Here is a 26,587-nt window from a genome sequence, read left to right on the forward strand (position 1 = left end):
AAGGTAATGGGGCCAGATGCTATGGTCTTAGTTTTTTTTGTTTTTTTTTAATATTTAGCTTTAAGCTGGCTCTTTCACTGTCCTCCTTCACCCTCATCAAGAAGCTCTTTAGTTTCTCTTCACTTTCTGCAATTAGAGTGGTATCAGCATCATATCTGAGGTTATTGATGTTTCTCCTGCCTGTCTTGAGTCCAGCTTGTGACTCATCCAACCCAGCATTTCTCATGATGTGCTCAGCATATAGATTAAACAAACAGTGACAACAAACAACCTGTCTTACTCCTTTCTCAATCTTGAACCAATCAGTTGTTCCATACTGGGTTCTGACTGTTGCTTCTTGGCCGGCATACAAGGTTCTCAGGAGACAGGAAAGTTGGTCTGGTATCCCCATCTTTTTAGGAGCTTTCCACAGTTTATTATGATCCATGCAGTCAAAGGCTTTGATACATAGTCAGTGAAACAGAGATAGACGTTTTTCTGAAATTCCCTAGCTTTCTCTGTGATCCAGCGAATGTTGACAATTTGATCTCTGGTTCCTCTTCCTTTTCTAAATCCAGCTTGGACATCTAGAAGCTCTTGGTTAGCATAATGCTGAAGCTTAGCATGCAGGATTTTAAGCATGACCATACTAACATGGAAGATGAGGTCAATCATTCGATGGTTAGCACATTCTTTAGTACTACCCTTCTTGGGAATTGGGATGAGGGTTGACCTTTTCCAGTCCTGTGGTCACTGCTAGGTCTTCCAGATTTGCCGACATATTGAATGTAACACCTTGATGGCATAATCCTTTATGGTTTTGAATACTTCTACTGGAATTCTGTCACATCCACTAGCTTTATTAACAGCAGTGCTTCCTAAGGCCCACTTGACTTTGTTCTCCAGAATGTCTAGCTCTGGGTGGCTGACCACACCATCATAGCAATCTGGTTCTTTGGATTTTTTTTTTGCATAATTGTTCTGTGTATTTTCATCTCTTCTTGACCTCTTCAGCATCTACTAGGTCTCTAGCATTTTTGTCCTTTATTGTGCCCATCTTTGGGCAAAATGTTCTCTTGATATCTCCAGTTTTCCTGAAGAGATCGCTAGTCTTTCCCTTTCTGTGTTTTTCTTCTAGATTTATACACTGTTCATTTAGACGCCCCTCTTGTCTTTCCATGCTGTTCTTTGGAAATCTGCATTTAGTTGGATATACCTTTCCCTTTCTCCCTTGCTTTTCACTTCTTTCTTTTGCTGTTTGTAAGGCTGCCTCAGATAACCACTTTGCCTTCTTGCTTTTTTTTTCTTTGGGATGGTTTTGTTCACTGCCTCCTGTACAACATTACAGACCTCTGTCCATATTTCTTCAGGCACTTTGTCTACCAGATCTAATCCCTTGAATCTATTCATTACCTCCACTGAATATTCATAGGGAATTTGATTCAAGTTGTACCTGGCTGGCCTCCTGGCTTTCCCTGCTTTCTTTAGTTTAAGCTGAATTTTGCTGAGAAGCTGATGATCTGAGCCACAGTCAGCTCCAGGTATTGTTTTTGCTGACTGTATACAGTCTCTCCATCTTTGGCTACAAAGAATGTTCAATTTGATTTTGGTATTGACTATTTGGTGATGTCCATGTGTAAAGTCATCTCTTGTGTTGTTGAAAAAGGGGATTTGCTATGACCAGTGCATTCTCATGGCAGAATTCCGTTAGCCTTTGCTGTGCTTCATTTTGTTCCCAAAGGCCAAACTTGCCTGTTACTCCAGATATCTCTTGACTTCCTACTTTTGCATTCCAATCCCCAGTGATGAATAGACCATCTTTTTTTTATGTGTGTGTTAGTTCTAGGAGATTTTCTAGGTCTTCATAGAACTGATCAACTTCAGCTTCTTAGGCATCGGTGGTAAGTGCATGGACTTGGATTATTGTGACTTTGAATGGCTTCACATAAATCTTCACATTTAGGCATCACTAGTTATCTTATTGGTTAGAAAAGCACAGTGTTTCACAAAGTAGAAAGTCCAGATGACTGACATTAGGATCAAATAGGCTGCTAGCTGTGTATGCAGATTCTGAGCCCCATCCCAAATCTATGGAGTTAAAATGTGAATTTGGCCCAGAAGTCAGCATTATTAATAAAATATTCCTTGTGTGTTCTATATACATCAAAGTATAAAAGCACAGGCCAATTTATGAAGAAAACATGTCTGGCTTAAACAAGTTTTGTTTTTATTTTGAAGGTTATAGCAAGATAATGAATGATTTAAAAATACAGGCCTTATTTTTATATTTTTCAATATAGTTTAGGGTTATGGATATAATTAATTAATGAAGTACTCAGGGTTATTATGAATAAAAACATTGCAGGCTTTTGCTTATTCTAATTTGATACTAGTTTATAATTGTATAATGTAATCATACAGGGAGACATTTGTTTACTTTGTACACTAGTATGTATTCAGGCATATATATTAGTTGACTAAGTGAATAAATTAAAGGAAATCTCTATGTATACTTGGCACAGTGTCTGTTCTCATCATTCCTACTCCACTAATTAATTAAGATACTATTTTTTGAAGAATACTTATTCACCTTTTCAAAATTATTTTTTATGAAGTAGTTTTCCAGATGCCTATAGAAATCTCACTATTCCATTGAAACTGAAAACTATTAAGCAGAGTAGTTTTAGAACTTCGGGTGTGGATCTCTCCCTTTTAAACAGATATATTGAGGTATCAATTCAGTCGCTCAGTCATGTCCGACTCTTTGCAACCCCATGGACTGCAGTACGCCCAGCTTCCCTGTCTATCACAAACTCCCGAAGCTTACTCAAGTCCATAGAGTCGGTGATGCCATCCAACCATCTCATCCTCTGTTATCCCCTCTCCTCCCACCTTCAACCTTTCTCAGCATCAGGGTCTTTTCAAATGAGTCAGTTCTTTGCATCAGGTAGCCAAAATATTGGAATTTCAACTTCAGCATCAGTCCTTCCAATGAATATTCAGGACTGATTTCCTTTAAGATGGACTGGTTGGATCTCCTTGCAGTCCAAGGGACTCTCAAGAGTCTTCTCCAACATTACAGTTCAAAAGTATCAATTCTTTGGCGCCCAGCTTTCTTTATAGTCCAACTCGCACATCCATATGTGACTACGGGAAAAACCATATCTTTGACTAGACAGAACTTTGTTGACAAAGTAATGTCTCTGCTTTTTAATATGCTGTCTAGGTTGGTCATAACTTTCCTTCCAAACAGCAAGCGTCTTTTAATTTCATGGTTGCAGTCACTATCTGCAATGACTTTGGAGCTCAAAAAAATAAAGTCTGTCACTGTTTCCATTGTTTCCCCATTATTTGCTATGAAGTGATGGGACTGGATGCCATGATCTTAGTTTTCTGAATGTTGAGTTTTAAGCCAACTTTTCACTCTTCTCTTTCACTTTCATCAAGAGGCTCTTTAGTTCTTCTTTGCTTTTTGCCATAAGGGTAGTGTCAGCTGCATGTCTGAGGTTATTGATATTTCTCCTGGCAATCTTCATTCCAGCTTATGCTTCATCCAGCCCAGCATTTCTCATGATGTATTCTGCATATAAGTCAAATAAGCAGGGTGACAGTATATAGCCTTGATGTACTCCTTTCCCAATTTGGAACCAGTCTGTTGTTCCATGTCCTGTTCTAACTGTTGCTTCCTGACCTGCATACAGATTTCTCAGGAGGCAGGTCAGGTGGTCTGGTATTCCCATGTCTTTTAGAATTTTCCACTGTTTATTGTGATCCACACAGCCAAAGGCTTTGGCATAGTCAGTAAGCAGAAATAGATGTTTTTCTGGAACTCTCTTGCTTTTTTGATGATCCAATGAATGTTGGCAATGTGATCTCAGTTTCCTCTGCCTTTTCTAAAACCAGCTTGAACATCTGGAAGTTCATGGTTCATATACTGTTGAAGCCTGGCTTAGAGAATTTTGAGCATTAGTTTGCTAGCCTGAGAGATGAGTGCCATTGTGCTGTGGTTTGATCATTCTTTGGCATTGCCTTTCTTTAGGATTGGTATGAAAAACAGACCTTTTCCAGTCCTGTGACCACTGCTGAGTTTTCCAAATTTGCTGGCATATTGAGTGCAGAACTTTCAAAGCACCATCTTTTAGGATTTGAAATAGCTCAACTGGGATTCCATCACCTCCACTAGCTTTGTTCATAGTTCAGTATTCTTGCCTTGTGAATCCCATAAACAGTATGAACAGTATTGAGGTATAACTGAATACAATAAAACTTTGCATACAGAATTTGTTTAGTTTTAAAACATGAACCATCACCACAATCAAAACAATAAAGATATTCATAATTTCTATGTTTCTTTTGTAACCTATCCCAGGCCACCAATGGTCTGCATTCTAATGCTACAAATTAGTTTGAAAATTGTGTCCTTTTGTGAAAGGAATAATATATTATGTACATCCCTTTGTTTAGTTGTTTTCACTAGTTACTATATTGAGATTCATACAGGTGTTTGTGGGTATTGGTACTTCATCTCTTCCTATTTCTAAGTGATATTCCACTGTAGAGATACACCACAAAATGTTTATCCATTCATCTGTTAGGATTAGGCTTAAGGTCAAGGTGACCATTTGGATTTTTTTTTCAAGATTAGGTTTCTGTGAATATTTGTTTATAAAATTTTATGTAGAATTTTTTATTTTACTTGAATTATGTAATATGTATATATTTAATATTTCTTAAAGTTGCCAAATACTTTCCAAAGTGTTTATACATTGCCAATACTTAGTGCAATTGAACATTTTACTTTTAGCTATTCAACTAGGTGTGTAGTGATATTTCCTTATGGTTTTATTTACCACTTTCCTAAGAACTGATATTGAACATCTTTCATGTGCTTATATGCAATCCATATACCTTTTCTGGTGAAATGTCTGTTCAAATCCTTTTGCTATTTCCAAATTGGAATGTTTATCTTTTTATTAACAAGTTGTAATGGTTAAGGTCTACTGTCACATATAAATATTGTGATATTTTCTGCTATTTTATGACTTTCTTTTCCATTTTTTCCATTTCTTTAGCAATCTTTTAAAAAAATTGATGGAGTAGTTCAATTTGTTGACTATCATTTTTACAGTTTGGGTTTTTTGTGTTTAAGAAATCTTTGCATCCACCATATTCAAGTTGCAACACCACAGTTTTCTTCTAGATGTCTTTTTCTGGGTTTTTTTCATATTTTTATTTATCTTTCCAACTCTATTTGTTAGAAAAATTATCCTATCCCCAGTTGCTTTTGCAGCTTTGTCAAAAATCTGTTAATTAAATGTGTGAATCTAATTCTGGACTCTCTGTTCTGTTGACCCATGTATCTATCAGTCTATTAATGATGATCTTGCTCACCTTTTGTCTGGAAAACTCTTTGTCCTTCAGTTCTGAAGGACAGCTTTGCTGAATAGAGTGTTACTGGTTGTCAGGTTTTCCCTTTCAGCATTTTGAAAAATCATCATACTCCCTCCTGGCTTGCAAAGTTTATGCTGGAAAATTCACTGATAGTCTTAATGGATCCCCTTCTACGTAACAAATTGATTTTAAGATTCTTTTTTTGTTATGCTAAAATTCTTACTTTGTTTATGCCTTGCTCTCTGACCTCAGTGACCATCTTTATGACCATTATTTTGAACTCTCTGTTGGGTAAGTCACTTTTCTCTATCTTACTAAGATCACCTTCTAATGATTTATCTTCTTCTTCTGTTTGAGACATATTTCCTTGTTGTTGTTACTTTTTTTTTTTTTTTCATTTTCCTTCACTCTATGTGTTGGTTTCTGCACATTACATGTGCAGTCTTGGCAAACTGTCTCATCATCAGTCCAGATGAAGCTCCCGGTTGTCTCTCAAACCTTTGTGGTTGTCCCCCATAGTTGAGGGTGTGGCAAAATCAGTCAGTGTTCCAAGGAAGAGAATATCAGTCAGCACATAGATGCAGGCTAACCAGAAACTGTACCCTCATGGAAGAGCTGAGAAAAGATATAGTTAAGTTCCTTCCAAGGAGAAATTGTAAAATGGGTATTTTTACCTGCTTCCTCTACAGGAAGCCCAGGCAGATAGTCATGAGAGTGGGGGAGAAACGAAAGGGTGCTCCTGCACCTAGGGAAAAGATGCTTCTTTCTTTGCTGTCCTCTTGTGGAACATGTAAATGCAGCCCCATTGGCTTTCAGAGCTAAGTGATTTGGGAATTCAGTCCATTGTATGGAAGCCGTAAAAACTGAGTCACTGAATATGTGGACAATCTCCTTTCAAGGTGGTACTAGCAATTTGGTTTTATTGTTGGATCAAGCCAGAGAGGGAATGCAGGGGAAGTGCCTACCAGCTCCCCTGGACTCTAAGGAAGATCTCAGTCAGCCTCTAGATGCATGTTAAATAAGAAGCCAGACCTTCAGGCATCAGCTTGTAAAGTATGCGGTCAGATCCCTCAAGGGAAGACTGGACAATGGACAATTTTGTCTGCTATTTCTGGGCTGAGCCTTGAGGGGTAACCACAGGAAGTGAAGTACACCCATTGGCAAATACTTCTTTGTTTGTCATAGTCCTTGAGCCACTGGATATATCTCAGTGGGATTTTCTGACTATGTAGTTGTACAGTCCGTGTGTGGGTACAGGGAAGTTCAGAAGTTCCTTCGTTGTCATCCTGGTCCTTCCCAAAACTACTTGTGCTTGCCTGTGATTTTGGTATTTGTGTCTTTCAAGGAATTTTTCCATTCAATATAAGTGGCCAAATTTGTTGTTGTAAAATTGCTTATGACATTTCCCTATTATGCTTTTTTCTTTTAAAAAGTCTTAGTTCAGTTCAGTAGCTCAGTTGTGTCCAACTCTTTGTAACCCCATGGACTGCAGCACGCCAGGCCTCCCTGTCCATCACCAACTCCCGGAGTTTGCTCAAACTCATATCCATTGAGTTGGTGATGGCATCCAACAATCTCATCCTCTGTCTTCCCCTTCTCCTCCTGCCTCCAATCCTTCCTAGCATCAGGGTCTTTTCCAATGAGGCAGTTCTTTGCATCACGTGGCCAAAGTATTGGAGCTTCAGCTTCAGCATCAGTCCTTCCAGTGAATATTCAGGACTGGTTTGATCTCTTTGCAGTCCAAGGAACTCTCAAGAGACTTCACCAACACTACAGTTCAAAAGCATCAATTCTTCAGCGCTCAACTTTTCTCAGCAAAGATAGGGTTTACACTGGGGAGAATGGACAGCCGGAAAATCCAAAAAGTATTAATCAAAAGTACAAAAAAGAAAGGAAATAAGTCATTTTGAAAGTTTTTATGAATATTAATTGCAGCCTTCTTGAAATTTAAAATAGATGTTTCTCTGCAAATTTCCAAAATATGCTATTTGGACAGAATAAGAAGTTTTTGTTTTTTTTTTTTTTTCTCCCCCTAGGAGCACAAGAGTACTGTTATAAGATTGCTTACTAAGTCTTAGACTAATTCAGTCACTTTTGATGTCAACTTTCTGTCTCCCTGACTGCATATCATATAGAAAAGAAAAGGTTCCTCTTGGATTTTCATTTTATTATGCTTGCCAGATGATTTATGCACAACTAGATAGCTATGTTATGAATATTATCATCAGCATATAGGGAACTATGGGAAATTAATTAGAGCCAGGCATTGTACTAAGCATTTTTACAGTTTAATGTCTAATTGAATCCTAAATATAATTGCAATAGAATCAGTGCTGTTAAAATCCCCAAATTGCAGATGACAGAAGGGCTAAGTAAATTTCCCAAGATCACACATTTAGTAAGTGGCAGAATCAGAATCTAAACAACCCTCTACATTAACAAAATGATTAATTGTGGGAAAAGATCCCATAAGTAAGGGCAGGGCATTAATCCTTCAGCGCAGTGCAAACACTTCTCGTGTCTCAAAGATTAATCTGGATTAATCTGGTTTCATGAGAAACCTGAAACTGTTGCAGGAAGGGGGACCCCCTTCCAGGGCCCGAAGTTGGGCTCTTGTCTAACACTCAGAAAAGAATTGTCCAAGGAGACACGTGCTGACAAAGCAAGAGATTTTATTGGGAAGGGCACCCAGGTGGAGAGCAGTAGGTAAGGGAACCCAGGAGAACTGCTCTGCCGAGTGGCTCGCAGTCTTGGGTTTTATGGTGATGGGATTAGTTTCCAGGTGGTCTTTGGCCAATCATTCTAATTCAGAGTCTTTCCTGGTGGCACACGCATCGCTCAGCCAAGATGGATGCTAGCAAGAGGGATTCCGAGAAGTGGACGGACAGGTAGTGTCTCCTCTTGACCTTTCCCGAACTCTTCCGGCTGGTGGTGGCTTATTAGTTCCGTATTCCTCATCAGGATCTCCTGCCATAAAACAACTCATGCAAATGGTTACTATGGTGCCTGGCCAGGGTGGGCAGTTTCAATCAGTGTGCTTCCCCTAACGAAACAATAATTACAAATTGTATAAAGTGTAAGATATGCCATATGATGGCACAACTTGTAGTTGTGTATTAGACAGTAGACAAAATGCATGCAGTTTTAATTTTCTGTAGGAAAAATGTAAATTTGAAGTGTGTACCCACTGGGGCCCTCAGGAAAAACCAATAAAGATTTATTTTTCCCCAAAATTCTCTGCATTAAAAAATTTGGCTTCCCCAACATTTGTGATACACAAAAGTGATCAGTTTTCTCTTGTGGATTAGGTGCAAGAAATGTTAGAATTGAGGCCCACATTTAATAACTCTATAGAATCTAACTTCATACATTTATACACCTTTTTTTTTCTTTTTTATTTTTATTTCCTCATTTTCCCTTTTTTTTTTTTTTCTCCAAAAAACACATGTTCTTTCTCTGGAGGCCCTCTATGTCCTGCTGCTGGATTCTGGACTGGTTGCTCTGTAGGTCTATTGCAGCACTGTTATTTGGAGATAGTGATTGCTACCATTGGTTTAGAAGGTTTCTTTCATTTAACTTAATGTCAGTTACTGGGCAGTATTTTACAAACTGGAAACAGCAATACACAAGACAAAAAAGTTATTTAATACTTTTGCAGGGAGTGGAGAGGAGTTAGATAACAAGGCATATAAACGAACAGATAATACAGTGTTTCAGGTGTTGATAAGAAGGTAAAGCAAGAGAAATAGAAAAATAGTGACTTAGCAGAAGTGAGGGTTGTTGCTAATATGTCAATTTCAATGGCTAAGAACATACTCTTGGAGAAAGTGACATTTGAATTGAAGCATGGATGATTAAAGGAAGGCAGACAGAAACAGCTCTGTAACTGTAACCAGGAGAATCAGTAACAAAGTTTCAGGGCTGAAGCCTGGCATGTTGGAGTAGCAACAGGGAAGGCCATATGACTAGGGGTTAATTAATGGGAGAAGCAATAGGAAAAGATGATGTTGTAAAAGTTGCACTTTTATTTATTGGATGGTGCTACAGATTCCCATAGTTGACAAGGCAAACAGACTGCAACACTTTGCTTTCATATTCTTATTTCAGTTGCTATCACCTGATATGTGGGCTTCCCAGGTGGAGCTACTGGTAAAGAACTTGACTGCCAATGCAAGATACCTAAGACATGGGTTCGGTCCCTAGATCAGGAGGATCCCCTGAAGGAGGGCACTGTAACCCACTCCAGTTTTCTTGCCTGGAGAATCCCATGGACAGAGTAGCCTGGTGGGCTACAGTCCATAGGGTTGCAAAGAGTAGGACACGACTTATGCAACTTAGCAGGCAGGCAGGCAGGCATCTGATATGCAGTCAGTATTTACTCAGGTTACAGAGAATGAGAAGTAGTAATTTGGTTAATCAAGATTTTTTTTTTAATTATTACCTTTTCTTTATAGCAAAGTTAGTTTTACAAAAGCTTAATGGACTTCCTACTATCCAGCTCTGAGTTCCTGCCACACTTTCCTTTACCTTTAAAATTTAAAGACTTAGCTGAAGCATCACCTCTTCCGGCAAGTCTTCCCTGATTTTGTCTAGGATGTATAGGTACCACATTATGGTTCTTCCATGAGTTCCATTCTGTCATTGCATTTATAACTTGGTATTATGAGTATATGTATGTAACTCTGTTTTCCCCACTATTCTAAAAGGTTTTTGAAGGAAAAGACCTTGTCATCCTTTTATCTTCACAACCTTAGCATAGTGTGAGATGAAGAGATGATGTTCAACTCGTTAACAAATGGAGGTCCCATTGCACCCTGCTTACAAAATCAATTACATGCTCACAAATGTTGGTAGCAAAGGAAAGACACCTTTAATGAGAATGCCAGTAGTCTGGGGAGATGATGGACTCAACATTCCCACAAAACCAATTCTGAAGATTCTGCTTGGCCATGACATTTTAAAGAGAAAGAGTAAAGTAATCTTAGTTAATCACTGAGACAGGGATTCAGAGTGGTCACCATGCCCACTGCCCCACCCCACTGGTGTGCAGACTCAGTGACTTCTTATGATCTTCCTCTAGTTGTAATCTTGTTCACACAGTTTGTTTGGAAGATGACAAGCTTCCCAAGTGAGGGGGAAGCTAGGTAAGAGATCTGGTCGTCTGTTATTTATTGATATTTATTCTTCATTTCTTTTTCTTTGATCTACAGAAAGAACTGACAAGTTAGGCAAGGTATTGTGTGATTAAAACATTTGAGAGGTGTGCTTGAGCCAGAGATAAGCAGAGCATGGGGGTGCCTGGTTTAAAAGTTAATTCTAATGTACCTTTGTTAAAGTGACAAGAAAAGGGGCTTCCTGCTAAGGGGAGTTTCCTGTAAAGAGCTGCTTACAAATCCCCACTTGTCAGAACATCATTCTATTTCTGTGACATTAGGGGCAAAGATCTATCTTCTATAATTCCTTCATGGTGATATAGGGCACTGTATTCTCAGAGTGGAAGGTGTCAGTGTGAGTCTGTAGCATTTCTGACAATTTTAGTTGTCTGCCTATATATATGGGCAGAGAAACCTACAATTATTCTGATGCCTGGAGAGATGTAGATTATCATGAGCAATAAAGTTAATCCCATTCTTGAGGCCTGTTCTTGAAATTGTTCTAGCCATAGATTCAGTGGACCTACTGCTCAAGTAGGAGCATCTGACATTATGGCTACAGTCTGGTCATCATGCAGTTAACTTTTTTCTCCTTTGGTGGCAGTTCTAGTATCTGTAGAATGATTCTCTATTGTCTAATCATTAATTGTTTGGTTTGGTGTTGGGGGTTGGTGCCTGCAGGGTTCTACTCAGTTCCAGAGTCATGTTCACTAAGTAAGTAAAATTTGCCAATTCCATACTTGTCCTTCTGCTTTGTCTTTAGCCTTATTCAGATTTTTCTCAATGATAAGTGATACCCCCTTCTCCCATCCTAACATGCAATTGAAACAAAACAATAGATGATTACTTTGGTTTAGTAAAGTAACATCCAAAAGCTCCTTACCATAACAGGCCATCTAAAAGGTTATTGTGAAAAAAAGCAGAAAATTGCCGTTGTAGCTTTATTGGCATCAGACAGGAATGATCATACACAATAGGTGCTTTTTCACTGAATACAGACAGATAAAATGACTGCTGAATCATAGTGAAAGTATTTAAGGGAACTAATTCTAAGCAGTCTTTGTAGCAATGCCTCATTCTTTGACAATAAGAGATTCATTCATAAATATGCATTATATTTGGGAAACAACTTACAGACAAAGGAGTCTCCCTCCACCGATGCTTGGGCACTCAAGATGTTTGTTTGGAATCACCCAGTGGGCATTAAGGTCTTTACTTTTACTGCAAATCTCATTTTATTATAGTTATTTTGTAAGCCATTTTAGTATTTTTGAATACAATGAATACATCAGTAATAAGTAAAAGAAAGAGGACTATGTTTCAAGTATGCAAAGATAAATGTGACTTGAGTGGCTTAGTGATCTAACATTTTTGAGTGAGAGAGACTGATCTCTGAGACCTTAGAAAAGTTTTGCAACATTTTTCAAACTGTTTTCCACATGTGAAAAATCGGGAGGTAAAAGAGAAGACATAGGACCATTATCAGAATTGGAGGAGATGAAGCTTAAGAGCACTCACCCAGTGCTGGTATTGCTAGATACTCAGCAAATGCTAATTCCCACCTCTCCTTCACTGCCTCAAGCTCCCTGACCCTGACATGAATCTCAGAACTTGCTTTCCCCCCAAGTCTGTAATCTGGACATAATGAAGTAGCTTGAGAAACAAGCTACAAGCTACAAGAAGTAGCTTGATCCTAAGGCAGTAAATTCCATTTGCTATTCCCTGCCCCAAAGACATTACCCAATTTTTTTAAAGCTTTATCTGGCCATTTCTACCTGCCTCACTACCAGGTAACATCTTCATTGTCTTACAAAATGCTGATTTTACTAGTTAAGCTAGATGCATCCCAAATTTTATTTTTCATATTTAAATTAAATATATATTTAAAGATCCAAATTCATTAAAATAATGCCTTAGGTTGTAGATATAAAGAGAAAACAGAAGTATAAAATGTTAGTTGTATTTAAATGACATTAGTGACCCACTTTGTTGTTGTTGTTACAAGAGAACTTAAATACAAAAGGAAAAATGATCATCCCAGGAAATGTCCAATAGTAGTTGAGTTCACATTACAAATGCTTAAGCTGACTTTCACCCTTAACTGCAATGGTATGATGTGTTTCAGTTGCTCTTTAATTTGTAAGGCTACTTTGTAATTTACTAGTAGAGTCCTATTTAATAAAGTTCATTCTTCTTGGCTGTTCTCTCTCTTCAAGGTAATGGCAGATAATTGCACTAAGGCATGTCAAGTTCTCATATTAACAAAAGCTGAATTTTAAAAAATAATAATGTTAAAAGAGCAGAGAGAACTAAGTGTCTCAACTTCTGGCTGTGACAGTGAAGTTTCAGTTGCAGACAGGACAGATATCAGAACCATTGCTTACTCATATGAAACAAAGAACACATTTTTCTTCAAAGTCAAACTTTGCATATCAAAATAATACTTCACATATAATGAATTCTAATTGTTATCTGTTGTGACTAATGAATCAGTATTATCAGATCTAACAGTGGAAGACTTTTCCTTATTTCACTAAGAGATTTGCAAGATAATAAATTGAATTATTAAATTGTGTCTCATAGGATTCAAGGTTTAAAACATTTATGCTTTGCATTAATTGCTGCAAATTAAAAATGGGAGACATTCAAATAATGTTGAAATGGATCAATTATTTCATTAAACCTCTTTTTATAAATGATAGACTAAGTGAAGTCATGATTGCATGGAAAATGAAGAGGTGGAGCTATACATTCTAAAATTCAATTTGTACCAATTTTATTTTTTAAATATAAATAATGATATATGAATATTTAATACACTATATTATACATGTACTTGTTTTAACTTTTAAGTATATGTTATAATTCCTAAGAAGTTAGGAAATGGTCATGGCATGCATGCATGCCAAGTCACTTTAGTTGTGTCCAACTCTTTGTGACTTTATGGACTGGAGACTGTCAGTCTCCTCTGTCTATGGGATTCTCCGGGCAAGAATACTGGAGTCGGTTACCATGCCCTCCTCAAGGGGATCTTCCTGACCCAGGGATTGAACTGTCTCTTGTTTCCTGCATTGGCAGGTGGGTTCCTTACTGCTAGTGCCACCTGAGAAGCCCAGGAAATGGTCATGGAAAGTTAAAACCTCTTTCATTCAAGCTTGTATCATAGTTTGGAATTTATTTATCATTAGCATATAAATTGTTAATATATGGCTAGAGACTGCTGAAGTTTGGGAAACCAGTTAACTCCTGTGAGTATATAACAATTTCCCTCTTCAGTCAAGTTTATTGCTATTAATTTTATTAGGAATTTTTTTTCTGGAAACTAATAACTAGCAAACACAAATGTAAACTTGCATTCATTTGATAATTTTTTTCACATTAGAAATCAGTAAATCTAAATATTTTCTTGTATGTCTCATTTGTGGTAAAATTTTCATTATAGTTAGCAGTAAACATTTGTTAAGTGCTCACTGTGGGCCAGTGGCTGTACAAAGTATTTACATATAAAGTTTCATTTAATCCTCATAACAGCCCTAGAGTCCCAAATTGCACAATTATCATCTCCATTTGACAGATGAGGAAATTGAGTTTTAAAGAGATTACTCAGTGCTCCACTGGGTAAATTAGTTAAGTAACAGAGGAAATCAAGTCTCTGTCTTTTGAATTGCGTTGAGGCTTAACCACTGCATTGTACTTCTGTGAACTGTGCACAGGAAATAGCCAGTACTGTGTTAAATTACAGAAAATAAGCCTCTAGCAAATATGCAAATATATAGACTTCTTAGCCAGCTCAAAGAAAAGGGAGAAATCTTCAACTGTGGAATGTATTGGAAGAAAACAACTCCTCCATTTGGTTTGATACAGAGAAGACAGCACAGATATAGCATATACAATTTGATGCCATAGTGAGATTGTGTATATCTATAAAGGAAATTTGAACACAGTGCAAAAATACACTGTTATGGAAATATTATTTTGTGGCCCCTTAAAAATTAGAAACATAAAATCTTGCCAGTGTTTACTCAGAACTTGATAAAAAATCTCTTATGAGAAATACTCTATGTCTCTCCTCTTACTCCGAGTTCTGTTTTGCTGCTTTTATTGGTTGTATATAGTTGTGAATTTTTCTCCCCTTTTTCACTGAGTAGGTAGGAATAAAGAAGTTGTTTCAAAAACTATTATCTTTGTAGATGTTCTTACCAGGTCACATCCTGGCTTGTAAAATTGTTTAAATTGCTGGAGAGTAAATTTAAGTACTTACAAATAAATAGAGAAATAAATATATAAAAGTATGTGTGTATATAAATGTACAAGTACAGTAAGAAGACTGTGTAAGCACAATTAATATTATTTGTTAGTGAAGAGATGCTAGATGGAGAATTGTTTTCTAATGCCAGCCAAAACTGCTTAAGGAGAAAAAAAAAATCATGTTATTTTCATCAGTACTGAACTATAAAGCAAATGTCAATAAAATTAGATAAGTTAAATCTTGTGGCAACAGTAAAATGATAGAATTTACAGTTTTACACAGTACAAAGGCACCAACACTATCACTAACTCTTAATATTGGGAGCTACAATTCAGTTTTTAGTCACTGTAAACCTGTCTTTGCCCTTATCCTTCACAGTAACTTAATCATTGCTAATTCTGCCTTGGGGCTTCCTTGGTGACTCAGTGGTAAAGAATCCAAGAATCTGCCTGCCGATTCAAGAGACAGGGGTTCAGTCCCTGAGTCTGGAAGAACCCCTGGAGAAGGAAATGGCAACCCACTTGAGTATTCTTGCCTGGGAAATCCCATGGACAGAAAGAGCCTGGTGGGCTACAGTCCATGGGGTTGCCAAGGAGTCGGTCATGTCTTAGTGACAGAACAACAACAAATACAACAAAAGACTTTAGCTGGAAGAGATACCGAGCTGTGCTTTCAAGGAACAGAGAGAGTATTTATGATCAGATGGAAGCTGAGGAAGAGAGGACAGATAAGAGACAATGATCAGAAGACGTGGGACATTAGATATGTTTAGAAATTATAAGTCTAGGTGGCAAGAGCATGGAAGGCATTGGAGAGTAGAGACAAGTTATAGTGGGGGTCAGGTTGCCATTGGCCAGGCAAGTCATCTTAATGGGCTGAAGTTTCTCTGGGCTACTGAATGTGTGACAAGCAGCTGATGGTTTTAAAGTAGTGATTTGAAATATTACAGCCTATGTTCTTCCAAGGTAAATTAGGTGGGAGTATACAGTATGAATTTGAAGAGTAAGAAATGGAGGTAAATAACAGATCAACTAACAGATTACTTCAGGTTTTGAGTCGTGAGACTTGAATTGGGGATGAGATGGTAGGAGCAGGGGAAGGATAAATTCTACAGCTACGTCAAAGGAAGAATCCACAGGAGAGAAGAAAGAAGATGCTGTGGGTTGTGGCAGACGTTGATGACCAAGTTTGCTCTCTGGATTCAGGCAGGGTTGACTCATGAAATATTTTATTTAACTAGGATTTCTGTGAGACAGAGCCAGAGAAGTGTTTCCAAATGCACCAAAAATACCATAGAGGGGTAGTAAAGTAAAATGAAAATACAGACTTTGAAAGAACCTGTGTAATTATTAAGTAAATAAAGGATCTTTGAGTAATTATTTTTTAGCACAAGGATATATATTATTTCCATTGGTAATAATAAGAAAACCAAGTTTGAAGCTGCCCTGTCATAATACACAATAAGCAAAACTTCTAATGATATCTCAAACCCCAAAGATTATCTTCTGTATGGAAGCAGAGCTTGGCAAGAGATTTAAATTAAAGCTTGAGATTTAAATTTAGACTGTTGCAGAAAATATGAAGCCAATCATTTGAACTGTAAATATTTTAAAGCAAAATCAATCCATTTAAACAAAACAAAAGAGCTAGCTGTAAGGACATCATAAATGTTTGGGAATTTCTATTATTATCATAAAAAGAATGAAAAAAATACAGTCAAGAAGCATAAGCTCTGTATCTGATTCTGTCATTGATGTATTTCATGTTTTAGGACATGTTTCTTGATATCTAATATTCCTAAGTGTAAAATGAGTATAGTCAAAGTTATATTTGTTGTCTGTATGAAAAAAAATTGAATATTTGCTACTTGTTTATTGGAGAGCTCATGAGCTTTGGAAAATCAGCTCAAGGCTCTAATTCTGACTACCAGCTCTTCATTTGTAAAATGAGAATAACAACAACCAAAATGAATTTTGTGAGCAATAAACGAATGTTATTTAGCTTTTTAAAATAATCACATAGTATTTAGTAAAATTCCATTTGATTTTATTTCAGGATGCATGTAAATGTTCATATTTTTAAAAATAATCATCTTCAACTTCACAGGCCTATTTGATATAGAAAATGAAAGTTCTAATGTTTGTGTATCATTTCTTGTGAAGAAAAGAAAGAAATAAAACCAAAATAAGACTCCCTTTACCCATGCCTTACAAATTTTTAGTAGTTGGGCGTATTGTTTCCAACTATTATTTTCTGCACATATAAGCATAGAAATTCATTTAATAGTATTTATTTTTATTCTTTTTTTTTAAAACAAAATACAGGCTCATAGTATGTATACTAATCTGTAATTTGCCTTGTTTGCTTAAACTGCCTGACATTTATCTTTTCATGTCAGTACAGGCAGACCTATCTCGTTTTGTTTAATAGTTGCATATTATTCTGTAGTTTCATATAACACCATGATGATGCATCCATGGAGGGGGAATCCTGAGACACAGGAGAGAAGGGAGTGTAAATAACTCAGGTATTGGAATAGCATAAAAACTGAAAACTTGTAGAGAGTCAGGCTTTTGGAAATCAGATGCAGACATCCTGAATTTTCTTTTCTTTTTTTTTTTTTTTTTTTGCTTGTTTTCTAGCCTGAAATGTACTTAGTAAAAAAAATTTTACTATTATTTTAATTGAAATTTCTTTGAATATTAGAATGGTAAGAATCTCTTATCTACGTTTGCTAGGTTTTGTGGGGTGTTTTTTTTCCTTTTTAGATCTTCTATTAATCACAGTCATTTTTCTAATATTTCTCTTTTTCCTCAGATTTATAACTTTCTTTTATTAATAGTATTATCCCTTTGCCTTTTATATATCTAGTGTATATTTTTCTAGTATGCTGTTTTTATTTTAAATGGCAGTTTGGTTTTGGTTTAGGTTTTTGTTAAATCCTCAACAGTAATAATGAGAACCCTTAAACCTTAGTTTCACAAGAATGAAAATCAAATTTGACATTGCTTATGCAACTGAGAAAATCCTGACACAAATAGCTTATTTTTAGATTCTCTGTTTGGAAGTTATCTGATTAAGAAGTCTAGATTAAAGGAAAATATTTCAAAAGTTGCTTTGAGAATCTTTTATTATGTTAATTACAGCCATTAACTGGTGTGCATAGCTTATCTCTTCCACCAATTAATCTTTATCCTCCTTGAAAAGTACATACAAATCTTACTTTCTTCAAGTAACCTCTGTGAATGATTGTACCAGATATTCTTCTGCATCATATACTCTTAGCTTTATTGTGTCGAGTAATTTGTACTTAGCACTAAGTAAGTATGTGCCTTTCCATTGTGATCCATGTTTTTTCTTTAACCAAAGTATAGTTAATTTACAGTATTGTGTTGCTTTCTGGTGTACATCAGGATGGTTCAGTTATATGTATGTATATATATATATTTATAAATAGATAAAAATTTCAGATTCTTTTCCTTTATTGAATATAGTTCCCTGTGCTATGTGGTAGTAGTCCTTGTTGTTTATTTTATGCATAGTAGTGATCCTTGTTTCTTAAGATCACATCAACCCAAATGTAGACAGCAGAATATAAAAACAAGCCACTCAGGATATGTTTGGCTCTTGCCCTTGTTCACTGGTCTAGCTCCTCTGCATCCTTTCAGCTACCGTTGCTGTTCTGCATTCTCCTTTTCTATTTACTATCCATATTCCTATTCCTCATGTTGGTCTTCTTTGATCTCATGGCAGTCACCATCACTCACAGCATACATCAAGTCTCCTGTCACTATTGCTGCTTGATAACAGAAGTTCTGAATCCTCTCTTGCCAAACTTGTTCATACTACTGCTTCCCATCTCTGTGCAGGCTGCAGAGTGACCCTCCATTGAAAATAAGCTGCTCTCACAGCCCCTAAGCACCAGTAAGGAGGAGGAGGAGTTTTCTCCAAACTCCTGGTTTTCCAGAACTACTTTTTTCCACAACCAGCTCAACCTTCTCAGGCTTTAGCTTCTTTGTGGGACTTATCAAATGTGTGTGTGTGTGAACATAATATATATGTGTGTGTATATGTAATCTATATATTTGTTTTTACTGTCATCTGTACTACTAGGTTGTAGACTTCTGAGGGGCAAGGATTGTGTGTGTTTTATTTAGTACTTAGCCTTCAATTAATAGTGACTTATTAACTAATGTTTCTTATTAAATGCTAAACATGTTAACACTCATTTTTATTATATTACCTCTTATTTTACTGATAATAAAATTTTTATATTTTTTTCTGAAATAAGATATTGCAAACTTGATTGAAGGTTTATTTGTACATATGTCTCTTTGAATTCAATTCCCTTCTCTACTTGCCCAAACCTAACTATTAGAACTTTTTATCCCTGTGAATTTCTTTGTATCTTTATGATAGATTCATGCACATTGTTACATGTATCAGTTTTTTATTCTTCTTTATTGCTTAGTGGATTCAATTTTACGAATATAGCTCAGTTTATTTATCCATTCATTGACTGAAAGGATGACTTTCAACATATATAGTTTTTGTAAAAATATGTCCCATTTCTCTTGGATAAATGCCTGGAGTTGGACTGTTGATAAGTGTATATTTAACTTGATTGACAAACTGCTCTCCAAAGGGACTGTCATACTTTGCAGTCTCAGCAGCTTTATATCAGAATTCAAACTTCTCTGCGTCTGTACACTTTCACCAGCCCTTGATATTGTTAGGTGTTGTTTTGTTTTGTTTTATTTTGAGCTGTCTTAGTAGACATGTAGTGATGTCACATTATAATTTTAATTTGGAAGTACCTAGTGACTAATTATGTTGAGCATATTTTCATGTGCTTATTTTCCATCTAATTATATTCTTTGCTCAATTATCATTCAGATCACTTGCCCATTTTTTGTTGGGTATTTTTTTTTTCTTATTATTGGGATTTGAAAGTACTTTGTATGTTCCAGATATGTCCTTTTTCAGATATGTGTTCTGCAGGTCAATTGCCTTTCTTCTCATTTTGTCAATAGTGTCTTTAGAAAAGCAGATTTTAATTTTCATAAAGTCCAATATATCAGTATTTTATGGTTTGCACTTTTTGTGACAGATCTTAGAAACCATTGCCTGATCCTAGATCATAAGATCTTCTGTGTTTTCTTTTAGAAAATCTTTAGTTTAGGTTTTATATTTAGGTCTGTGATTCATTTTGAGTCTTTTTTTCTTTTCCCTTGTATGATGTGAAGTTTGGGTCGAGGTTTACTTTTTTTTTTTTTGCATAGGGATATTTAACTACTCTAGCAGACATATTGCAAAGACTACCTTTTCTCCATTGAATTAATGTAACATTTTATTGAAAATTAATTGACCTTGAAGATACAGTGTCTTAATTACTATAGTTTCATTGTAAGCTATAAAGATAGGTGATGTAAAACCTTCAGCTATTTTAATAAACACCATTTTTGCTCTTCTATTTCTTTTGCTTTACCATGTAAATTTTAGAATGAACTTGTCAATTTCCACAGAAAAAAATTCTGCTAGAATTCTGCGTGAGATTGCATTGAATCTGTAAATCAGCTTGGGAGAATTAATATTCTAATGACATTAAGTATATCAATTCATGAACACAATATATTTCTCCATTTATTTAGGTCTTATTTGATGTTTCTCCTCAGTACTTTGCAGTTTTCTTTATATAAATCTTGTACATACATATTCTTAGATTTATACCTAAGTATTTAATATATTTTGGTGCTATTGTAAATGATACTGTTATTTTAATTTCAATTTTCAATAGTTCATTGCTAGAATATAGAAATACAGTGATTTTTGTATCTGACTTTGTATTCTGTAACCTTGCTGAACTTATTTAGTAGCTATTTTGTAGTATTTTGAGGATTTATATTATTGTTTTCTCCAAATAGAGTGTTTCTTCCTTTGCCGTCTATATACCTCTTTTATTGTTCTTTTATTTGACTGTGTGCAATCTTTAGGAGCTCCAGTACAGTGTTTAGTAGGAAGAGTGAGAGTAAAAACCATTGCCTTGATCCTTATATTAGTATGATGTTAGCTGTAGGTTTTTTGCAGATTCTCTTCATAAGGTTAAGGAAATTTCTTTTAATTCCTAGTTTTCATAGTTTTGTTGTTTGTTTTGTTTTTAAGCATGAACAAGTGTTGAGGTTTGCCAAATATGTTTTACTCATCTATTGAGATGATAAAGTTTTTCTCTTTAGTCTGTTAATATGATACATTAAATTGATTCATTTTTCAGTGTTGAACCCATGCTGCACTTCTGGGATAAGTATCTTGGTCATGATGTATTATCCATGTATATATTGCAAGATTGAATTTGTCACTTGTTTTTGAGGATTTCCAAAATCCTCTTTGGAAATCCTGTCTTTGTTTTTTGTATCAGACCACCATACACTTAATTAATACATTCTTTTTTCTGGATTCAAAAAAATTAACGTAATAAATTTTCTCATTTTATGAGCTTAATCATTCTAATTATACATTTATAGTGTTGATGCTGTGCATATATTACATAAAAATTAACATACTACAAATTGTGGGATGTTTATAGCTATCTACAAATGAAACCTTTTGAAATACATTACTTGTTTAAGGTTATTTTTATATTAATAGAGTAAAATTTATTGTTGAAAATTAATTTTGTGTATATGTAGGTTATATTAATTTTTTGATCATAGAAAGTGTTCAGAGTTTAAGTACTTAATAAATATACTTCCACATTTAAGTTTTAAAGTATCAGTTGAAATTATTAGATGAATTGATAGATGGGAGTTGGAAAGAACATTTGATAAAATACACTTTGCTTTGGTGAAGTAGTATGTAGGAACCATGGTCTTTTCTTTGTTGAGGTTATCCTGAGGTCTTATTTATTCATTTAATAATGTATTCATTTATTTAATTAATAAATTTAATTAATAAATTTATTTAATTTATTTTAATTTAATTAAACTTAAATATTAATATTTAATTTATTATATATTTTTTCTTTTTTTGATTTGGACTCAGATATAAATGAATGTGAGAGCTTCTTTTGTTAATTTACATGTATGTGTCTCTGTGTGTGTGTGTGTGTGTATATGTATATATATATATATACACATCCTTATATACATGTACATACATTATTATGTATTATATATTATATATATTAATATTATATATTTATATGTATTATATGTGTATATATGTAATATATATGTATTATATATATTTGTTTATATGTATATAGATATATGTGTGTGCATTTTATAAATAATATGCATAAAATTTAATATATATATATATTTGTCAGAACAGAACATACTTTCTTACATACTATCAGGGGCTGAGTGTTTATAATGAATGAAATTATTTTCACTGAGCTTACATTACTTTGAGCCTTATCATGAGATTGAAAACACATATAAACAGAATTCATATTCAGCAGCAGTAGGAATATTGTCTTTGGCTTAAGCTTGTTTGATCTAAAAAAAACACAGCCTGCCTGGTAATTCTGAAATGACTAATGGGGTCTACCATGGACCATTTCACCAGAGGAGTAAGGAATCTTGATGAAATAATTTACTTTAAGCAAATATAGAATGGAAGCTACAGTCCATGTGGTCACAAAGATTCGGACACAACTGAATGACTAAGCACAGCACAGAATGGAAGCATTCAAGTTTGCTTCAAGAAAAATGGCTGTTGTGATAAAAGCAACACTCATGTGTAGTTTTTTTCCATACCATTGAAATTGATAAAGAGAAATCTCATAAGTAAAAGTATTTAATACTATATAATAATGATTGTGATATATGTGTAATATAAAGTGTTTTCTTTTCTCAGTCACATGTTTTTTCTTTTTGATCTACTAATGTATGTGTTTGGTTTTAGGTTTCCTCAAGAGCTGAACATGGGAAAAATAAGTGCTGAAATTATGTGGACCCTTTTTGCTCAGGATATGAAATATGCACTAGAAGGTAATTAAAAATATTTAAACTTATTAGAATATGCATTTTAGTTAAATTCTGATTTTGTGTTCTTATTTTAAATGTGAAGAATCGATGCATCAAAACATTGATTGTTGTGATCAGTTTAGTTCTAAAACTTATTTCCGCATTGTAGAAAGATATGATCACAAAGTATTTAAAACTGCTGAAGAGATACATATATTTTTAATCAAATGGTTTAAGTTGCAGGATAATAGTGAGTATTTAATTTGTAGGACAAGGTTTAGATGTAGGAATACTTTATGGCATAAATCAGATCACATCAAGAGGGTGGATGAGTGATATTTGTTCAGGTATTTGTCTTCATAGACTTAGAAATTGTATCTTAGAATGGGCAGGTTAAAATCTGGCCAAAGTTGGTACAAGGACAACGGCAGGACACTTCACTAGAAATTCCACTTTCAATATACCCAAATCACAGAATGTAAAGCAAGGCAGATACAGCTCTCAGCTGAAAAACTGTTAAGTTTCTTTGAGCACCCAGCATTGTGTTTAGAGGTGAAGATAGAATGTTTAACCAGCCTGGGGTTCCTTCTCTCTAGGAACTTAAAATCTTGTAGAAAGTTTTCTTTGCACTTATTCAGTGTATATTAAGGCCCTAAATGCTAAATACCCAGACTACACTCAGTATGAAAGATACAACAGTGAACAGGCTGGCCATGGTTCCTGCCCTCGAAAATATTATGGAGGACAGCGGCAAATATGCAAACGGTCACCATGTGGGATAGTCAGGTGTTGGAGAAGACTCTTGAGAGTCCCAAGGACTGCAAGGAGATCCAACCAGCCCATCCTAAAGGAAATCAGTCCTAAATATTCATTGGAAGGACTGATGCTCAAGTTGAAACCTCAATACTTTGGCTACCTAATGTGAAGAACTGACACATTTGTAAAGTCTCTGATGCTGGGAAAGACTGAAGGCAGGAGGAGAAGGGGATGACAGAGGATGAGATGGTTGGATAGCATCACCAACTCTATGGACATTAGTTTGAGTAAACTCTGGGAATTTGTGATGGACAGGGAAACCTGGCATGCTGCAGTCCATTGGGTTGCAAAGAGTTGGACATGACTGAGCAACTGAACTGAACTGAAAGATGATGGGCTATCTAGAGGTGAAACTCTGAAGTCAGACTTGGGATAAGGGGTAAGGCAGGTTTTCTAGAGGAACCTCCCCTGAGGAGGTCTTATCTTGACAAAGAACTGAAGTTATAAGTAGGAGTTCACTTTGGGAAGGGATGAGCAGGAAGCATCTCTGTCTGTTCCTGGTCGAGGACAGTGCATTAGCAAGTAGGGTGAGCACAAGGTGTATTTGAGGAGAGAATTTAGCTGATTCTGTGAGCAAGAGGTAGCAAGAAATGAAGCTGGAGGAATTGGCAGGGACCAGCATGCAGTGCCTTATGGGCCATGGTGAGGAGTTTAATTCTCTGATAATAGAAATAAGAGCCCATAGAGAACTTCAGGAGGGACGTGTCCTATTCACACAGGCAACTAAGAACAGACATCAGCACGGAAGATGGATTGGTGGAGTCGGTGCTCACTGTGCCACTGTTGTTGTTGTTGTTGTTGTTTAGTGTTACTAAAATGTAAGCTTGCTACTAGGCCACACAGAGGAAACATACTGTACTTTTCCTTATTCAAAAAAGAAGGTACCCAATAGATTTTAATACCTGTTTTCTGGTAAAATCTAATTAAATAAATTAGGGTTTATCCTTAAAATTACATCACAACTTGCTCAGAGATACAAACTCCTTTTTCTGCAGTGAAGCATTCCTTTTTTATTGTATTAATCAATCCTGCTTTCTCTACCTCTGCCTCCTCTCAAACACATCCTTTTATACCACTCTGTTTTGGTTGTCTCTTTGGGATCCAGAATGCATCTTAAGCATCTTCAATCAGGCAGTAACCACCAGACCACTAGACCAGTAAGTTTCTTCAGAGAGCATTTACTCCCCTAGTCCTACCCCTGACACGTCACCACCCTCCTCATTGCCTATTCAGTTCAGCTCAGTCGCTCAGTCTTGTCAGACTGTTGGCGACCACATGGACTGCAGCACTTCAGCGTAGAATTGTTAACCTCCCCTGTCAAACCCTGCTTCTTTCCCTTGCCTCCCGATTACAACTGCTGGCACCACCATCCATCCAGTTACTTAAATCAGACACAAAGAATTATCATGGATTCCTTTACTTTACTCACATACTTGAAGCTCATTCCTGTCTTCAGGTATTTTTTGCCAGCTGGTCTAATGCCTGGATTTCTCTTCCCACCATCTTCACCAGCAGCCCTGTGGGGCTCAATTTAACGGCACCTGCTCAGAATCTAGTCACCTCCATGAATAGCCTTATTTTAACGCTCTGCCTAACAACTAATTACTATCCTATTTATTTAGTTACTTAGGCTTACTTCTTATCTGTCTTCTGTACCACCATGTATATTTTTTGTCTGTGATTTTTATCAACATTTCTATATTGCCTAGAATGATATCTAGTAGATAGAACCTACTTAATCTCTATGTGTTGAGGCAATGAAGCTTTTCCCAGGTAATCCCAGCTCAGTGGTGCAGTGGGTGGGGAAACTTCCGCTTGTGATTGTTTTCTGTGTGATGTTGGGTACACTCTAAGATGGCAACACCTTTGTGTTTCATTGTCCTCACCTACAAAATGAAAAGTTCACACTGAGCCAGAGGCTGGGCAGTGGGCGGGGGGATCCTGCCCACACTTCACAGGAACTTGACTCTTTGGAACTGCTCCACAGTGGTTCTGCCACCAGGGCATGTTTTGTTTGGGCAGGACCTCTATCTTTGCTTACATAACAACATTAGTGCAGCTATTGGATATTTGATTTTATGTTCCCCTTGCTTTAAAAAAATAAATAGTAATTTCAGTCAGCTAAGTAAAATATTTATGTTAGGAAAGTAAATCTCAAAAATTCAATGTTTACTTGAAACAACAATGAAATTAGGAATACTACATGTAAAGCACCATAACTTTGAATGTTTATTGACTAGAGGTTAATAGTTTTGTACAAAAACAGTACCCCAAAATGCTGAGATTATATTATTGAAAGTCAGATCCAAGGTCAATGGTAATTAATAACCCTGTGGCTATCTTAGGGTTTTGGAGACAAGAATCTTTTTCTTAATGTATTTTTTGTTTGTTTGTTTGACTTTCTATTAGCTGCTGTATTAAGATTTAATTCACATCCCATGCAGTTCATCTGCTTAAGGTGTCCAGTTCACTAGTTTGCACATTCACACATACTCTAAGGAAGTCATGAGGAATTGCAGTTCCTGGTTTATGTATTATACCTTCTTCCATACCACATGAGAAGACTTTTGAGTGCAAAGATTGTATTTGTTATCTTTGTATTCACTGAACCTTAATGGAAACTCAGTCTGTGTTAGTTTACTTGAATTACAGATAAGACAACCCTATAGAAAGAACCTTGGAGACAAGGCTGAATACTTAGGTTCAAATTTAACATTTGTAGTATTGATAGAGATCTGAGCCTGGAAAACCTAGTTTCCAAGAGTTTTCTCACTCAAGAGCTACAGCAGCTTGGCAATTAATGTATAACCTCTCCAAATGTGAATTTTCCTTTCAAAAAGAGGTAATATGAGTTCCTAGGATAGGGTGAGGTTTACATTATACTTTAAATGTTCTTTGACAACTGGAAGCTAGTATGCTAGTGGGAGGATACCGTTATTATTATAATAAGGAATAAAAATCTGTAAAAATCTCAAAATAGTCTTCTTTAGGGGTCATTTAAGGTTTAAAACTTCTGGCAAAGTGTTTACAAA

General features: G+C 35.8%; 1 protein-coding gene across 5 annotated transcripts in view; it reads left to right on the forward strand.

Moving 5' to 3' along the window:
- UNC13C (unc-13 homolog C) overlaps nt 1–26,587 on the forward strand; it is a 647,876-nt gene that overhangs the window by 428,782 nt on the left and 192,507 nt on the right. For all 5 annotated transcript variants that reach the window (XM_043920107.1, XM_043920110.1, XM_043920109.1 and 2 more), the window contains one exon: nt 22,678–22,763. In XM_043920107.1, the coding sequence (XP_043776042.1) occupies nt 22,678–22,763 (86 nt within the window). The remainder of the gene's footprint in view (nt 1–22,677; nt 22,764–26,587) is intronic.

Source organism: Cervus elaphus, chromosome 12 (assembly GCF_910594005.1).
Source record: "Cervus elaphus chromosome 12, mCerEla1.1, whole genome shotgun sequence".
NCBI classification, from domain to species: Eukaryota; Metazoa; Chordata; class Mammalia; order Artiodactyla; family Cervidae; genus Cervus; species Cervus elaphus.